Source organism: Eretmochelys imbricata, chromosome 7 (assembly GCF_965152235.1).
Source record: "Eretmochelys imbricata isolate rEreImb1 chromosome 7, rEreImb1.hap1, whole genome shotgun sequence".
NCBI classification, from domain to species: domain Eukaryota; kingdom Metazoa; phylum Chordata; order Testudines; family Cheloniidae; genus Eretmochelys; species Eretmochelys imbricata.
This window is the reverse complement of record NC_135578.1, coordinates 32,972,404-32,990,883: the sequence shown is the minus strand read 5'-3', so window position 1 is coordinate 32,990,883 and position 18,480 is coordinate 32,972,404. Positions and strand designations below refer to the sequence as shown.

Below are 18,480 nucleotides of genomic sequence, written 5' to 3'. Positions count from 1 at the left end.
AGTTGTCTTGGGGTCCCCCCAGTCTCCCAGGGTTTACCTTGTCTCGGTGTGGGGGATAAGAGCACAGTAATAGCAATCTGTCTCTGTGGCTGTTTGCCCCACATGGGAAGGGTCATATACTGCTTTGTTGCTGGGGCTGGGTGGGGGCTAGTGTCAGATCCCATGCGTGATCCGACATGAGGGGGTTAGGGAAGGACTGGATCAGAACCGAGATATTGGAGTGGAGAGCTTCCCCACAAACACAGCCCATAGAGCCCTGCACTGCTCTGCTAGACTGGAATAGTCCGTTGGGGGCAATCCTGCCCTGGGGGTGGAATAGACTGCACCCCACAAATTAGAAGGCACCCCCACTTCTGTGGCTTTCCCAGCCCCCATGCTCTCCTTCCTGCCCCCAAGCTCCTCCTCCCTGGGCTCTGGACCGTCCCCTTTCTCATTACTCCTTGAGGGGTTGTCTCGCTTGTGGATGTAGCCTTGGCATTTGTGGGCAGGGTTGTGGCCTCGATTTGATTGTGAGTTTTGTGGAGCTTGTCTAAGAGACCAGGGAGGGGGGTGGTATGGGGAGGGGGTATTGCCCTTGTCTATCCCCCATGCAGTAATGGGGGGATGGGTTGCACGGGGAGTTACAGGGGGCAGGGAATGTGATTTCTATGGAGGGATTGTTCGGTGCAGGTGCTTTGGTGTGTCAGTGTAGTGTGTGTCTGCTATGTTATGCGGGCAGTGCATGGAGGTGAGTCCATGGAGGTTGTGTTCAGATGTGAGTGCACGTGGGACGTGTGGGGTGGGTATGTGGGATATATGACTGCATTGTGAATGTGTGTTCAGTGAGCATGCACAAGCACTGTGTGTGTGGGCGCATGTGCACATTCAGAGTGCGTGAGTGGTGTGTGTGTGTACACGCTTACAGTGAGTGTGTGTGTGTTTCTGTGTGTGCGTGCGCTGAGTGAGTGAGTGGTATGTGTGTGCTCAGAGTGCAAGTGGTGTGTGTGTCTGTGCAGAGTGTGAGTGGTTGTGCGAGTGGTTGTGCGAGTGTGTGAGTGGGGTGTGTGTGCTCAGAGTGTGTGAGTGGGGTGTGTGTGTGTGTAAGTGCAGTGTGTGTTTGTGTACTCTGTTGAGTGTTGAATGTTGATGTGTGTTGTGGTGCTTGTAAATACAAGTTGTGTCTGTGAGGGGTGTGTGTGTTGTATATTTGATTTCTCAGTTGTGGTCCCATATGGGAAAGGGGCCCAATCCCCATGGGAGAACCTGGCCCCCCAACCCATCTCCCCATCCTGTTGCCCAGTTACCAGGGCCAAGAAGGCATCCCAGAGTATCCAGGGAGGGCAACTCCAAACCCTGCCCCCTCCCCCACAGGATCCCTGTATGGACAACTCCTGTGCCAGGGGCTGCATCTCAGTGCTGGGCAAGGGATCCCAGCATAAAGGGCTCTGCAGCCCACCCCACAGGCATCTGCATCTCAGCACTGGGTGAGGGATGCCTGTATAAATATCCCCTGCAGCTCAACCCCACCCCCCCACTGCTCTCCAGCCCCACACACACACACTCTGCCCCTCACTTCTTTTTTCCCCCAGAGCTTGCCAACCAGTCCCTACACACACTAGGACTAGGTCGTAGCAGGTGCCCCCCGCCCAGCATTCCCCGCCCCCCTGAACCGGACAGACCCCGTTCTGTCCCTGGCTCTGCCTGCTGGGTAAATTCATTTTTTTCCATTCATGCTGAACCTCAGCTGGGAGCTCAGGGCAGCAGCCATTTCCCTCTCCAAATCCTATCTCATATTGCATTGGCAGGTGTGTTATTGTAGGGTCTCCTGGGTGTGCTGGGGCTGTGTGGGCTGGTGTTTTACTGTAGGGTTTCCTGAAGCATGGCGGCTGTCCTCCCAGGTCTGTTACTGTAGGGTCTTCCCAAAACACAGGGCAGTGCGGCATGCAGAATGGGTGCTGTGCCGGGCTGGGGTGTGTATGGAGGACAGGGGAGATTTGTGTTTGGGAATGGGAGGGCTCTGGGCTTGGGAGGCTGCCCCCCAGCAGGCTGGTGTGCTCCACGGAGGAGAGTTTGGGGTTGGATGAGTAGGGGTGTAGATAGCACCTGTTTTGCAAGCAGACCCAGGAGTCCCCAAGCAAGGCGGGAATCCAGCCAGTTGCTCCCTGCTCCTTTCCCACAATCCCCCTGGCAGCTGGCTGGCTGAGTGCCGCAGTAAATGATGGGCAACAGAGAGGGGTTGGCAGTTGTGGGGTTCCCAGGGCCTGAGGGGAGCCATGGGTGCGTGTGTGTGTGTGTGTCTGGGAGCTTTGGGGGACTCAGGGGACCTGTGAGGGGAAGCCTCTTGTCTGCATTTTCCCTGCCCCCTCCCCCCAACTCGCTGGGTGAGGCTTGTCCCCGAGCAGCCATCTCAAGACACCAGCTCAGAGACTATGCTCCCCTCTAACGTGCTCTCTATCGCCCCCATTGCAGAGACCCTGCTCCAGCGCACCCCACATCCACTCACGGAGACCATGCTGCCTACCCCATCACAATCCACCCCCATGGAGACCATGCCCCCCACTCCATTGCAAGAGCAGGCTTAGAGCAGGGAGGGGGCTGGGAGCCAGAACTCCTGGGTTCTAGCCTCAGCTCTGGGAGGGGCGTGGCTGTTGCTAGTCGGTGGAGCAGGTTGTGTTTCAGGGTAGGGACTGGGCACTCTGGGGGCTGCTTCCCTGGCGTATGATTGTGCCCGTGTCGTGAGCAGGGGGATGTGTGGGAGGGGAATGGGGGCTCCACTGGGCCCCCCTTTAGTGGAGCCTGGATGCAGTGTGTGTGTGGGAGGGGAATGGGACTAACTCTTTGGGGGGGACGGTGTGTGTGTGTCCCTGCTTGTATCTCCCCTTCCCCCGCTTGTATTCTGCTGCTGTGTCGTCGCACAGCGCCAGTGTGGAATTTGTGTGTGTGGGCGTTTGTGTGTCAGTCTGCTCTTGTCTCTTGCCACCATTTTGTCCCTTGGTGGCCTAATGGGGAGAGGGTGACTGGCCGTGTGTGTGTGTGACTGGCTGTCTCCCTGGAGTTGTGTAGGGGCGCAGCTGTGTGTGTGTGTCTTTTGGAGGGGTTACAGGTGGTGTGCGTGAGCTGACGTTGTGTGTTTGTGGGGGTACAGACTCTGTGTGTGTGTGTTTGTTTGTGAGTGTCCTGGCACCCCCTGATGCTGTGTGCTGCAGTGCGGGGGACGGACAGGCGTCTGTGCTGGGGAGATAAGATTTAGCAGCATGGTGACTTGATGTCATGTCTGCTTAGAACAGGAATCACCGAAGAGAGGGTGGGGACTTGGGTGCTGCAGCCTCCCCCTCCCACTGGGTGAAGAGGCAGGGGGCATCATGGAGGGGGTGAGATACGTTATATGGGAGGCACTTGGTTTCCACAGACAAGAGTATGGGCACAGCAGCCTGGGTATTGTGTGCGCGGTGGACATGGGGGGCTGCACACATATAGTCAGTGCACACAGACACTCGCCTCCCATGCGTTGTGTGGGTATAGAATAGGTGTGCAAATGTGCCATGTGGAATATAGCCCTCCTGCGTGTTTTCTGTGCATTTCCCCATGTTTGTGGGTGAATGTTTTGCATGGAACGTGCCTCTCCCATGTGTTTGGCTTGTGTGGCACATGTCTGCGTGTAAGAATGTTGGATGCATGATGTGCTTCCTGAGTATTGTGTGTGTGTGTGTGTGTGTATATGTGTGAGCATACCATGTGGAACATGAACCTCTGGTGGTTTCTGTGTGTGCAGAGTATGGCTGTGGGTGACAGTGTTGGAGCACCCCCCTTCCTGTGTTCCCCATGTGTGGGGTGAGAACATGCATACAGTTGTGTTCTGCTTAGCCATACATGGACCCATACAAAGCACATGCCACCTGTGGAGCCTGCATATGTCTGCAGGGGAAACGAGATGCCCATCTCCTCTGCATGTATTGTGTTTGGAGTAGGTGCTGCCCATGAGGGTGTGCATGTCTCTGTGTGTGTGCTTGTATGTTCATGTCTGTGTGAGTGCATGTATGTTGCCTGTCTTTTGAACCCACACCACCTGTGTGCAGAGTCTGTACGATAGGCCCCACCTTTCCCTTGCATGTGCAGAGAAAGCAGTCCTGTGCATCCTTTGGCCCGCACATCATTGGCGTGAAAGATGTGCACATGGTCACATGGGTGTGCAAACACACCTCTGCCTCCTCTGGCTTCTTGCACCTCCCATCCATGCCCCACAACCCCCCACCCCTCCCACACAATGAACTTTCCTTTCCTGGCTCTCCCCATTTGAAGGCTGGGGCAGACAGCTGCAGCCCCCACCCCATTAGTCCATGACTCCCAGTACCCCTGCCCTTATTCCCCCCAGCATCCAAACTCATGAGGGCCAATGGCCTTGTGTTATGCTAATAAAAGGGGCCATTGGAACCAATGGAGTATTGATATGCAAATGAGGGAGATTGGAACCAATGAGCTCATGTTATGCAAATATCTGAATTGTGATTTGCATTATTTGGGGCCCTGCACTGTTATTAATCTCCCGGGCAGCAGCTCCATGCCGATTACGGGCCTGTCATTAACTGACATGATCCGAGACAAAGCAGGGCATGTTATCTGGGCGCCCGGGCCAGGCCAGTGGACAGGGCCATTAATCACCCCCCACCCCAGACTGCTCTGGGCAAGCACAGGCTCTCGTGTGCATGAGTGAGTGGGCATGTGTAGCGTGCACACATGTGTGAGTGCATGATGGTGTGAAGGATCGGGTCAGGGTGTGAGGGGACCTACCCAAGTGTGTGCATGTGGCATACATATGTGTGTGAATGGGTGTGTAAGGGCACAAGGGAGGATGTAAGGGTGTGAGCGTCACAGGGTTTAAGGCCAGGAGGAACCACCTGATCTGTATAGTACAGGCCAGCACCCATATACCAAACCCAGCACCTGCAATGAAACCAAAGCCCACGGGAGACTAGACTGTGATGTGCCACAGGCAGAGAAGAGGAGGGACCAGACGGCGCTATGGCCTGAGGCCAATGAAGTGAGAAATACCCAGGTGATCTTGGCGATCGACCAGCACCCACACACTGCAGAGGAAGGCAACCCTTCCCTCCCCCACCCCCAAGGTCCCTGCCATCTAACTTGGGTAAAATTCCTTCCTGACCCCACATGGGCCACCAGCTAGAGCCTGAGCATGTGAGCATGTGAGCAAGAGCCAGCCAACACCTGGGCAGAGAATGCTCAGTGCCACCTCAGAGTCCTGGCCCTCCCCGCCCAATGTCCCGTCTCCAGCCACGTGCAAGGCTGTGCGGCATACTCAACAGTGCCTGTGTCCCGCCGTGACTGTAACGGTACGCGTGCATGCTGCAGATGGTGAATGTCGGGGCAGGTGCAAGCCCATGTAGGAGCATGTTGTACATGTACCAGAATGTCCTGGTGTGCGTGTGTGTGTGTGAGAGAGATATCCCAGTATGTCACCATGTTCTGTTGTATGTGTGTTTGGCATGTGTTGGCATGTTGGAATGTGTGTGTGGCGTGTGCCCATATGTGATTGTGTGTTTGTGTCTATAGGCTAGGCAGGTGCACCTACATGAGAGGTGTGTACTGTGTGTGTGTCTGCATGGGGCGTGAAGGTAGGAGTGTGCATGCAAGGGAGGGTCTGTGTAAAGTGACTGTGTGAGGGAGGGTCATGTGGCATGTGTGCAGGGGAGGCCTGTGTAAAGTGAGTGTGCAAGTGAGGGCCTGTGCGGTGAGTGTCAGGAGGGCACAGGTGCTGGGGGGCTGGCAGCGTTGGCTGTCTGTGCTCACACAGCTGTGAGCAGTTGCCAGTAGGGAGGCTGGGGTGGGACTTCGGCGGACGCTGGGTATGATTTATAGCCTCCCAACTGCCAGAAGCTGCTGCATAATAGAGCTGGGGTCTCCTGGTTAGTGCGGGGGGAGGGTGGCTGGGAGAGCAGGGCTGCAGGTCGGGATTGAGGGGCACCAGCTTCATCCTTCCTTCCGTGGTGCCAGTGGACACTGTCCTCCCCACATGGCTTTCTGTCCAGAGGGCCCCCGTCCTGCCAGGGTATTGGGGGGAGGCTGTAGTGTTGGAACAATATGGCCACCACTGTCATGCCTGAGGGATCCTTGGAGCTGGTCTCCATGGTGACGGGAGGAGAGCAGACAGCATCCTAATGTGCCAGGCCTGGGCCTGTGGAGGGGGGTGTTTGGGCCTGCCCTCAGCCTCCATGCAGTTTCCACCCCCCTCCTTCCTTCCCCTCTCCAGTCCTCCCCCACACTGCAGCCCCTACATCTGCAGGGAAGCCTGCTGCAGCTCCCTGCCCACCTTCCCAAGCTCCCCGCACCTGTGGCCATTAACTCTTCACGCACTATAGCCCTCACAGCCCCAAGATCCTGCTCCACACAGACTCCCCACGGCAGTGTGTCCCCAGTGTGCAATCTCGGGGAGTCAAGACTCTGTGGTTGCAGTCGGCCCACAGTAGCCAGGTGGCCAGTTGGGATGTCACTGAGCAGCACAGCCTACTGGAAATCAGGCTGATACCCAGCAGACTCGTTTCACATCACCCTGTGGAAGATGGCAAAGGGATAGTGGCTTCGTATCACCCCCACTGCCACCCCCAAGCCTACCACCCCTGCCTTGGATTGGAGCTGGCGCTTTCCGGAGGGGCCAGGCCCCATGTCCCATTTCCCACCCCCCTGAGCCAGGGGTTAGGGCATGAGGATTCCTGGGTTCTGTCCCTGGCTCTGGGAGGGGAGCGGGCTGTAGTGGTTAGAGCAGGACTGCGTGAGATGGGAGCCAGGACTCCTGTCTTTGAAGGTCAAACTTTCCTGCCCCTGCAGGGTATAAGCCCTACAGGCTGCAAATGGTGCCTTTGGGCTGGGTAGAGGTGGTGAGGGATAAGGGGAAGCATGCGTCTTGGGGTGGGGCATCTGGGTGTGGGGCAGAGAGGGCTCCATGTCATTTGCATGAAATGGCCTGATGTCTTGGAAGCAGCTGCCTGGCACGGGGAGAGGAGCGCACATGATGATTAATGACATGGGAGGCACTGGGGCGGGCGGGAGAGAAATATTAATGCCTCCTGCTCCTGCCTGCCCATCTTCATCCTCTCCCTCAGGGGAGGGGTGGGAGAAGAGCAGAAGGAGGGGCTGTCTCGGGAATTAGCTACCCTCTGCTCCTGGCTCCCCACACAGTGGCTCCGCACAGTTCCCTCCATGGGAGACAGAGGGTTGGGACGCTTGGCCTGGTGGATCCCCTGTGATCTATCCCCCACACCTCAATCTATCAGGAGGCAGCATGGGGGCTGGGCAGAGTGGATCCCAGCACTTGATCCCAAGAGCTCTACCCCCTACCCCCTGATCTCTCAGAAGGGAGCACAGAGCCTAGTCTGGGTGAGTCCCAGTGGTTGATCCCAACGGATCTATCCCCCCAGTCTGTCAGAAGGCAGTGCAGGTCCTGGGCTGGGTGAATCCCAGCAGTTGATCCCCAGAGATCTATCCCCCACACCCTGATCTCTCAGGAGGGAGTGTGGAGAATGGGGTGGGTGGATCCCAACAGGGGATCCCAGGGGATCTTTATCCCCTCTTTGATCTATTGGAATGGAAGGTACCATAGGGGCTGGACCCAGGGGTCAATCCAAGGTGATCTATCCCCCCAGTACAATGTATTGTTAGGTAGGGCAGAGGCTAGGCTTGTTGGATCCTAGCAGCTGATCCCAGGAGATCTGTTAATTGCCACATAATGATCTATCCGGAGGCAGCACATGGTCTGGGCTGGGTGGATCCCAGCAGCTGGACCCCAGGGATCTACCCCCATGGTCTGTCAGGAGGTGGTATGAGGGCTGGGCTGGGTGGATCCAGCAGCTGATCCCCACACCCCAGTCTTCTCCACCACTGCAGACTGACATATGCAGCATGCAAAGCTGAGTTGCAGTGATCAGGCAGGAACTGGGCTGTAAGCAGGGGAATCTGCCCAAATGCCATGAGCCATCCTGTTTGCTTTCCAACCCCCAACCTCCATAAGTAGCCAAAATCAGATGGGAAACCAGAGCGGCCATAGCAACGGGCATCTAAACCCTTGTTAGAAGTTAGGGTGTGGCCCCCAATTCTGTCATGCAAGAGGGAGGGGAGTGGGGTGTAGTGGGGTAGAGGAGGCAAGGATTGGAACCAGGACTCCTGGGTTCAGTTCCTGATTCTGGGAGCTGAATAGGGTCTGGTGGTTAGAGGGGCGTGGTGGTTTGGGATTCAGGACTCCTGGGATTCACAGGGTCCCTGTCTACTCTAGCAGCCCCTGCTTCCCCAAGGAGGGACGGGCGATGGCCTGGGTTGGAGGAAACCCATGTGGGGTTGTACCTGGCCTTACCCCTTGTTTGGAGTCTCCCACCCTGCAGGGTAAGCGATGGCTCTGAGGTATTGTAACTGCCCCACCATGAGGGTCGCATCTCTTCAATCAGTGTTTCCTTTCTCTCTGCGCTGGGGGGTGCCAGGCTGGGGTGGCAAAAATGCCCAGGAGCAGCAGGTGTCGGAGGTACAAGGGTGCTTGGCAGCGAAGCTGTTGGTGTTGGTCTCTGCTGGTGCTGAGACAGCCACGTGTGTTCCTGCGGGGTGACGCTGATTTGCCCCGGGGTGAGTGCGAGGGGAGCCAGCCCCAGTGAGTGCCGTGGGGTTACTCCGGGTCTAGCCTGTTTGGGCAAGAGCGGAACCGGCACTGGTGGCTGCAGCAGAGTGACGCCTGATTTTCACTGTGTGTGTCGCTCCTCTGGCTTTGGCGGTGTTCCCGTGTCAGACTGGGGGAGGGGAAGAGCAATCAGCACTACTGCCTTCCCTGGAGTGACTCCTGGTTTACACCAAGGTGACCAAAAGGGTAATTCTCTCCACTGACTTCTGTGGAGTGACTCCGTCCTGACTGACACCTGTACATAGCTCTTCTCATTGTGATGCAGTTAGCCCTGCTTCCAACTGGACTGCGGTAGGGGAAAAGTCTCCCTACTGACTGCTGGGGTGTTTGTTCCTCCTGATTTACACCGGGGGCAGCTCCTTTTGCCTGACTGGGATCACTCCTGAGTCACTTGGGCGGTGCGAGAGGCCAGCCAGTCCCCAGCTAACCCTGGTGACCTCCCACCACTAACCCCCTTGCCTCCCAAAGCAGCAGTACGCTCCAGCTCTTCCTGCAGGACCCTCCGGCACCAAAGGCAACATCGTCCCCTACATGCCTTCTCAGGCCTTGGTTTGTGTCTCTTTCTCCATTGTTATTTTTTCTTAATTTTATTGTTTAACCGGAAAAAAAAAGAAGCATTTCCCCGTCTCTCTGCCACAGAGGGGCCCCGAATGCTTTTTTTTTTTTTTTAAGAGTCTAATAAAGACCCCTCACAGACTCTCTTCTGTCGTCCTCTTTCAATTTCAGTTCGATCTGTCCGGGCTTTTGAGTTCTCTCTCTCTTTTTCCTTCCCTTTCTTGTTTTTGTTCACTCTGTTTCGGCATCCGAACCCCTTTTCTCTCTCTCTCCCCCCCCCCTTTTTCTCTCCCCCTGGGGCCTGGATGTCTGTCACAAGTTAAAAACAGCTTTTAAATTGTGGCAAAAAGATTAAACCCTCCTTTTTTCTGTGCGTTTATATGACTAGTCTTTTTTCTTTCTTTCTTTTTATCTTTTCCTCTCCCCTCAAGGTCCTGCTCATCTGACGTTAAACAGCCAAGGTATGACACTTTACCTTTGTTATTTTCACCCCAACGAACAGAAGTTTTAATTTCCACTCCTCCCTTCTGATCTTCCCACCATCCCTCCTTCATTTCTCTCTTCCGGTTATTTTTCTTCCCTCTCTCCCTCCCTCCCTTCCTCCCTCCCATCCGCTTGATTCATCTCTCGACTCGCGGTGGTTTCTGCCATGGTCCCAGATGTTTTGCTCGGCCAGCCGTGTTGTACAGCCGGGTGGTAGAGAGTCAAGCATGTGCCAAAGCCAAAAGGATAAAACTAGATTTCCTGCACTGTGAAGCTGGGGCAAACAGCATGTGGCTCAGGGCGATGCTCTGATTGTTAGCAGCCGTGTCTATGGTGATGGCTGTGGGGGGATTTTGAAGGCAGGGGGTAGACCCCTCAGCCAAGAGGAAATCAGCATAGCTGTGTTGAAACCAGCTGAAGTGTGCTGATTTGCACTAGCCTGGGATCTGGGCCTCTGCTTTTTAACTGGTGTTTGCTTAACATTGCTTGTGCGCAGTTAGTGATGATTCACAGGGGCGCCTGTGTGTGGCACATAAGAGAAAATCGACCTTTGCACTGAGACAAGAGGTGTGCGTGTGTGTGTCCCAGCAGTAAAGACCTTTGCACTCAGACCCAGGGGTGTGCGTGTGTGTCCTGGAGCTATGGAGTCTTGCACTGATACACAAGGGTGTCTGTGAGTGTCCCGGCGGTATGGACCCTCACACTGAGACATGAGCGCACGTATGTGTTGACTGGTGCTATGGATCCTAGCAGTGAGACATGAGGGGATGTGTGCGTGTCCTGGCAGTACAGACTCTTGTAGGGAGACACGTGTCCTGCGTGTATCCCTGTTGGTACAGACCCTCATGCTGAGACACACGGGGGTGCGTCTGAAGTGGTGGTACGGCCCGTGGCAGCGAAACACAGGAGCGTGCCTGTGTGTCCTGACTGTACAGAGCTTGAAATGACACATGAGGGTGTGTACGTGTCCTCGTGGTACAGACCCTCACACTGACACCCACGGACATGTGTGTGTCCCAGCGGAATGGACTCTTTCATTGAGACTCGAGGATGTGTGCATCTTGCCATGTTACGGACTCTCACATTCAGACAGGGGTGTACACATGTGTGTCCTGGTGGTATGGACCCTCGAGATGCAAGGGTATGAGTATTCAGAGTAACAGCCGTGTTAGTCTGTATTCGCAAAAAGAAAAGGAGTACTTGTGGCACCTTAGAGACTAACCAATTTATTTGAGCATGAGCTTTCCTGAGCTACAGCTCACTTCATCAGATGCATACCGTGGAAACTGCAGCAGACTTTATATATACACAGAGAATATGAAACAATACCTCCTCCCACCCCACTGTCCTGCTGGTAATAGCTTATCTAAAAGCCATTTCCAGCACAAATCCAGGTTTTCTCACCCTCCACCCCCCCACACAAATTCACTCTCCTGCTGGTGATAGCCCATCCAAAGTGACAACTCTTTACACAATGTGCATGATAATGAAGTTAGGCCATTTCCTGCACAAATCCAGGTTCTCTCACTCCCTCACCCCCCTCCAAAAACCCACCCCCATACACACACAAACTCACTCTCCTGCTGGTAATAGCTCATCCAAACTGACCACTCTCCAAGTTTAAATCCAAGTTAAACCAGAACATCGGGGGGGGGGGGGGGTAGGAAAAAACAAGAGGAAATAGGCTACCTTGCATAATGACTTAGCCACTCCCAGTCTCTATTTAAGCCTAAATTAATAGTATCCAATTTGCAAATGAATTCCAATTCAGCAGTTTCTCGCTGGAGTCTGGATTTGAAGTTTTTTTGTTTTAAGATAGCGACCTTCATGTCTGTGATTGCGTGACCAGAGAGATTGAAGTGTTCTCCGACTGGTTTATGAATGTTATAATTCTTGACATCTGATTTGTGTCCATTTATTCTTTTACGTAGAGACTGTCCAGTTTGACCAATGTACATGGCAGAGGGGCATTGCTGGCACATGATGGCATAAATCACATTGGTGGATGTGCAGGTGAACGAGCCTCTGATAGTGTGGCTGATGTTATTAGGCCCTGTGATGGTGTCCCCTGAATAGATATGTGGGCACAATTGGCAACGGGCTTTGTTGCAAGGATAAGTTCCTGGGTTAGTGGTTCTGTTGTGTGGTATGTGGGTGCATCTTGGCAGAACGGAAGCTCACACTGGCACACGTAGGGGTGTGTGTGTTCCTGTGTTACAGACCCTTGCACTGAGAAATGAGAGCATGGATATGTACCAGACTGTGGTATGGACCCTCACACTGAGACAGGGAATTGTGTGTGTGTGTTCTGGTTGTATGGACCCTTGAAATAAGGCATTAGTGTGTGTGTGTGTGTGTGTGTGTGTGTGTGTGTGTGTGTGTGTGTGTACTGCGGGTACGAACCCTCACACTGAGACACGAGGGTGTGCGTGTGTATCCCAGTGCTTCAGAACCTTGCACTGAGATGCGAGGGTATGCATGTGTGTCCCAGGGCATGAATGCTCCCACTGAGACAGGAGGATTTGTGTGTGTGTCTCGGGGGTATGAACTCTCTGAATGAGACAGGAGGGTGAGGGGGTGTGTCCGTGTCCCCGTGTCCTGGGGTATGAACGCTCCCACTGAGACAGGAGGGTGTGTGTGTGTGTGTGTGTGTTTTGGGGTAGGAACCCTGACACTGAGACAGGAGGTTGTGCAAATGTGTCTTGGGGGTATTAACTCTGCCACTGAGAGCGGAGAGTGTGCCTAGAGGGTATGAACCCTCTCACTGAGACAGGAGGGTGTGTGTTTGTGTGTGTGTGTCTCAGGGGTATGACCGCTCACTGAGACAGGACAGTGTGTGTGTGTGTGTGTGTGTGTGTGTGTGTCTCGGGGGTATGAACCCTCTCACTGAGTCAGGATGGTGTGTGTGTCTCGGGGCTGTGAACACTCACTGAGACAGGATGGTGTGTGTGTGTGTCTCGGGTGTATGAACACTCACACTGAGACAGGAGGGTGTGCGTTTGTGTCGTGGGGGTATGAATCTTGATGCTGCCACAGGAGGGTGTGCGTTTGTGTCTTGGGGGTATGAACCCTGACATTGAGACAGGAGGGTGTGCCTAGGGGGTTATAAACCTTCTCACTGAGAGAGGATGGCATATGTGTGTGTGTGTGTGTGTGTCTCCTGGGGGTATAAACCCTGACACGAGACAGGAGGGGGTGCTTGTGTGCCTTGGAGGTATGAACCCTCTCAATGAGACAGGAGAGTGTGTATGTGTGTGTGTGTGTGTGTGTGTGTATCCTGGGGGATTAAACCCTGACACTGAGACAGGAGGGTGTGTGTGTGTCTTGGGTGTATGAACGCTCACACTGAGACAGGGTGTGCTTTTGTGTCGCTGGGGTATGAATTCTGATACTGAGACAGGAGTGTGTGCATGTGTGTCTCGGGGGTATGAACCCTCCCACTGAGACAGAAGGGTGTATGTTGGGTGTGTGTGTGCTGGATGTGTGTGTGCATGTGTCTCGGGTGTATGAATGCTCACACTGGGATAGGAGGGTGTGCCTAGGGGGTATGAACCGTCTCACTGAGACAGGAGGGTGTGTGTGCGTGTCTTGGGACAATACACCCTCCCACTGAGACAGGAGGGTGTGCCTTGGAGGCATAAGCCTTCTCACTAAGAGAGGATGGCGTGTGTGTGTGTGTGTGTGTGTGTGTGTGTCTTGGGGGTATGACACTGAGACAGGAGGGTGTGTGTGTGTGGGGGGGGGGTTGTGTCCCGGGGGTATGAACCCTGACACTGAGACAGGAGGGGGTGCTCGTGTGACTTGCTGATATGAACCCTCTCACTGAGAGAGGAGGACATGTGTGTGTGTTTGTCTCGGGGGGAAGAACCCTCTCAATGAGACAGGAGGGTGTATGTGTGTGTGTGTCTGCTGACACTTAGACAGGAGGATGTGCGTTCATGCCGCGGGGGTATGAATTCTGATACTGAGATAGGAGTGTGTGCATGGGTGTCTCGGGGGTATTAACTCTCCCATTGAAAGGGGAGGGTGTGCCTCGGGGGTTTAAGCCTTCTCACTGAAAGAGGATGGCGTGTGTGTGTGTGTCTTGGTGATATGAACCCTCTCACTGAGACAGGAGGGTGTGTGTGTGTCTCTCAGAGGTATGAACACTGACACTTAGACAGGAGGGTGTGCGTGTCTGTCTCAGGTGTATAAATGCTCACACTGAGACCCAAGGGTGTGCGTTTGTGTTGTGGGGGTATGAATTCTGATACTGAGACAGGAATGTGTGCGTTTGTGTCTCGGGGATATGAACCCTCCCACTGAGACAAGAGGTATGTATGAGTGCCTCAGGCATATTAAACCTCTCACTGAGCCAGGGGTGTGTGTGTGTGTGTTTCTTGGGTGTATGAATACTCCCACTGACACAGAAGGTTGTGCACATGTTTCTTGGGGGTATTAACTCTGCCACTGAGAGAGGAGGGTGTGCCTAGGGGGTATGAACCCTCTCACTGAGACAGGAGGGGGTGTGTTTGTGTGTGTCTGTGTCTCCAGGGCTATGAACCCTTTCACTGAGACAGGAGGATGTGTGTTTGTCTCGGGGATATGACTGCTCACACTGAGACAGGAGGGTGTGTCTATGGGTTACGAACCCTCTCACTGAGACAGGAGGGTGTGTGTGTGTGTCCCGGGACTATGAACCCTCTAACTGAGACAGGAGGGTGTGCCCAGGGGGTATGAACCTTCTCACTGAGACAGGAGGGTGTGTGTGTGGGTGTGTGTGTGTGTCTCAGGAGCTATGAACCCTTTCACTGATACAGGAGGATGTGTGTTTGTTTTTGTGTCTCAGGGGTATGAACCCTCTCACTGAAACAGGAGGTGGTGTGTGTGAGAGAGTGTTTTTCAGGGCTGCGAACCATCTCACTGATACAGGAGAGTGTGTGTTTGTGTCCCCAGGGGTATGAACCCTGACACTGAGACAGGAGGGTGCGTGTGTGTGTCTCGGGAGTATGAACCCGGCAACTGAGACAGAAGTGTGTGGCTAGGGAGTCTGAACTTTCTCACTGAGACAGGAGGGTGTGTGTGTCTCGGGGGTATAAACTCTGACATTGAGACAGGAGGGTGTGTCTGTATGTCTTGGGGTTATGAATGCTCACACTGCAAGAGGAGGGTCTTGGGTGTATGAACGCTCACATTGGGACAGGAGGGTGTGTGTGTGTGTCTCTGGGGAGTATGAACCTTCCAACTGAGGCAGGAGGGTGTCCCTAGGCGGTATGAACCCTCTCACTGAGATAGAAAGGTGTGTGTGTGTGTGTGTGTGTGTGTGTGTGTGTGTCTTGGGGGCTTGGAACCTTGACACTGAGACAGGAAGTTGTGTGTGTGTCTCAGGGGTATGAACCCTCCCACTGAGACAGGAGGGTGTGGGTGTGTGTCTCGAGGGTATGAATGGTCATACAGAGACAGGAATTTGTGTGTGTGTGTCTCGGGGGTATGAACCCCCTCCCCCGAGACAGGAAGGTGTGTCTAGGGGGTCTGAACCTTTTCAGTGAGACAGGAGTGTGTGTGTGTGTGTGTGTGTGTGTGTGTGTGTGTGTGTTGGGGCCATGAACCTTGACACTGAGACAGGAGGGTGTGTGTGTGTGTGTCTTGGGTGTATGAATGGTCACACTGAGACAGGTGTGTGTCTGTCTCGCGGGTATGAACTCTCTCCATGAGACAGGAGGATGTGTGTTTGTCTCTTGGGGGTATGAATGCTCACACTGAGACAGGAGGATGTGGGTTTGTGTCGCAGGGGTGTGAACTCTTACATTGAGACAGGAGGGTCTGTATGTGTGCCTTGGGGGTATGAAGGCTCACGCTGCGACAGAATGGTTTGAGTGTGTGTCTCTGGGGTATAAACCCTCACACTGAGACATCAGGGAATGTGTGCGTGTCTCGGGGGTGTGCACCTTCTGTGACATTCCTCTAGTGTTATCTGGACTGGTGATCCGCTAGGTCACTCCAATCCTCGACTCTGGGAGCCAGTCTTACCCAACTCTGCTGTGAGAACACCCACTCCCGGTCATGTAAGCTGTTCCCAGCTATGTGAGTGAGCACTTTTGGCCAGCTCTCTGCTTGGATTGTGAAATTGAATGACACTAGCCAATATCTCTGGTCCCAGACGCAACTCTAGGAACCTCCGTCTTGCAGTGTCCAGTTATGCCCACTGAACGCTGCAAGCTTATATGAGTTTGTCAATTTAACAAAGAAATTGATATGTACCAGGCTTGTTATCCCAAGGGGAGTCTCACGCGCCAAACCAAATGCACTGCATCAGGTAGAATAAACAAACACATTTATTAACTACAGAAGATAGACTTTAAGTGATCATAAGTCAAAAGCACAAGAAGTCCGATTTGGTCAAATGAAATAAATGCAAAATGCATTCTAAGCTGATCTTAACACGTTCAGTTCCCATACAAACTTATATGCTTCTCACCACAGGCTGGCTGGTTGAAACATAGAATATCAGGGTTGGAAGGGACCTCAGGAGGTCATCTAGCCAAGCCCCTGCTCAAAGCAGGACCAATCCCCGATCCCTAAATGGCCACCTCAAGGATTGAATTCACAGCCCTGGGTTTAGCAGGCCAATGCTCAAACCACTGAGCTATCCCCCCCACCCCCTTCAGCCAGGCTCTCCCCTTTGATCAGCGCTTCAGTCACTTGGTGGTGCTGTCTGTGAATGGAGGTGAAAGAGAGAGGAAGAGCATGGCAAATGTCTCTCCTTTTTATCATGTTCTTTCTTCCCTCTTGGCTTTGCCCCCGCCCCCTTCAGGGTCAGGTGAACATTACCTCATCGCAGTCCCAAACTGACCAAGGGAAGGGAGGTGACTCCTCGAGAGTCCACCCAATCTTTTTTTGCTGCTTAGGCCAGTGTCCTTTGTTCCTGTGAGGCTGGGCTGGGTTTGTCCCATACATGTCCTGATGAGGTGTGAACTGCCCCTCTGTTCCTGGAGAGTTTAGCCTGGGCTTGTTTTAAGCCATGAGGATACATTTACAGCCTCATAACTATATACATGAAATTAAAACCTATAACATTACTAGAACATTACTGTACCAACAATGTTCAGTGCATCATGAGCCTTCCGAAGATACCCGACATGACAAACTTTGCACTGGATACCACACAATCGTATTATAAGGATGAACATGGGGGCACAGGGTGTTCCCCCGAGATACAGAGTGTCACACCCTCCCACTGAGACAGGAAGGTGTGTGCATGTGTCTCGGGGGTATGAACGCTCACACTAAGACAGAAGGGTGTGCATGTGTGTCTCAGGGTTATGCACCCTCACACTGAGACAGGAGGGTGGGGTTGGTATGTCTCGGGGGTCTGAACCCTCGCACTGTGGGAGCCTCTGTGCTGCAGTTGGTAGCGTTCTTCCTAGCTTAGATGGACAGACGTGCTAGCTCTGCTTGAGCCAGTGTGCTAAACGTAGCAGCCTTTCAGGCCACCTGCCAGACTGCAAACCTGCCCTGGGCAGCTAGCCTGAGCTGCGGTCCCCAGATACACTGTTTTTAGCACGCTTGTTCTAGCAGAGCTACCATGTGTCTGACTACCCACCCTGGGAAGCACCCTCCCAGCTGCTGTGTACATGTACTGAGACGTACGTGTGTGTGTGTGAGACAGAGAGAGCAGTGTGAACCCTCATACTGACACACACAGGCATGCGTGTGTGTTCTGCTGGTACCAACCCTTGAAGTGAGACACGAGGACATGTGTGAGTGTCCCGGGGGCACGGACGCTTGCAGTGCAACACCAGGGCATGTTATGTGTCCCTGGCATAAAGACCTGGGAAATGAGAACTGAGCGGGGTATACATCTGTTCTGGCTGCATGGCTCCTACAGTGAGACAGGAGGGGCTGTATCTGGGAGGTATAGAGCCTCTTACAGAGAAATGAAGTGTGTGTGTGTGTGTGTGACGTGCACCCTTGCCATGAGCACAAGGGTCTGTACGTTTCCCAGTGGCATGGACCATCGCACTGAGACAGGAAGGGTCCATACTGACGGGACGCTCCGAGCATTAAGACACAAGGGCATACACTTGACTGGATCAACAGGAAACACGCACACACTTCCTGTCTCAGTGAGAGGGTCGTATCACTGGAACACAATCATAGGCCCTCATGTCTGACTGTGAGTATACACACCACCAGGAGGCACACACACATCCTCATGTATCACTACAATAGCCCATACAGCCAGGATACACACACATGCCCTCATGTCTCAGTGCAAGTGTCCATATCACAGGGACACACATGCGTGCCCTCCTGTCAGAGTGTGAGATTCTCTATCCCCAGGAACGACACGCACACCCTCACATCTCGTTCTGAGGGTTTGTACTGCCAGGACACACATGCACTCCCTTGAGTCTCACTGTGACTGTCCATACAGCCAGGGAGTGTGCACACACCCTCACGTCAGTGAGATGATCCACGTGGCCGGAAGACACATGCATGTCCATGTGTCTTAGTGCCAGGGTCCGTACCACCAGGACTCATGTGCACACCCTCGCATCTCCATGAGAGAGTCTCTGCTGCTGGCACACGTATGTCCTCATGCATCAATGCGATGATATGGGCAATTAGGACACAAATGCACACCGAGTCTGAGTTCAATGGTTCATACTGCCAAGAGGGCTCATGTGTGTTCTGTCAATAGAAACGCTCACCAGGAGACTCGAGGGCCAGTGTGTGTGTTCTGAATATGGGGACTGTTGATGTGAGACTTGAGGGCAAGTGTGTGTGTGTTCTGGATATATGAGAGC

The 18,480-nt window shown here is 53.7% G+C and overlaps 1 protein-coding gene across 1 annotated transcript in view; it reads left to right on the top strand.

Moving 5' to 3' along the window:
• The window catches only part of NRXN2 (neurexin 2), a 251,516-nt gene that overhangs the window by 18,007 nt on the left and 215,029 nt on the right, over nt 1-18,480 (top strand). Inside the window, exon 3 of the mRNA XM_077821683.1 lies at nt 9,640-9,669. Coding sequence (XP_077677809.1) covers nt 9,640-9,669 — 30 coding nt within the window. The remainder of the gene's footprint in view (nt 1-9,639; nt 9,670-18,480) is intronic.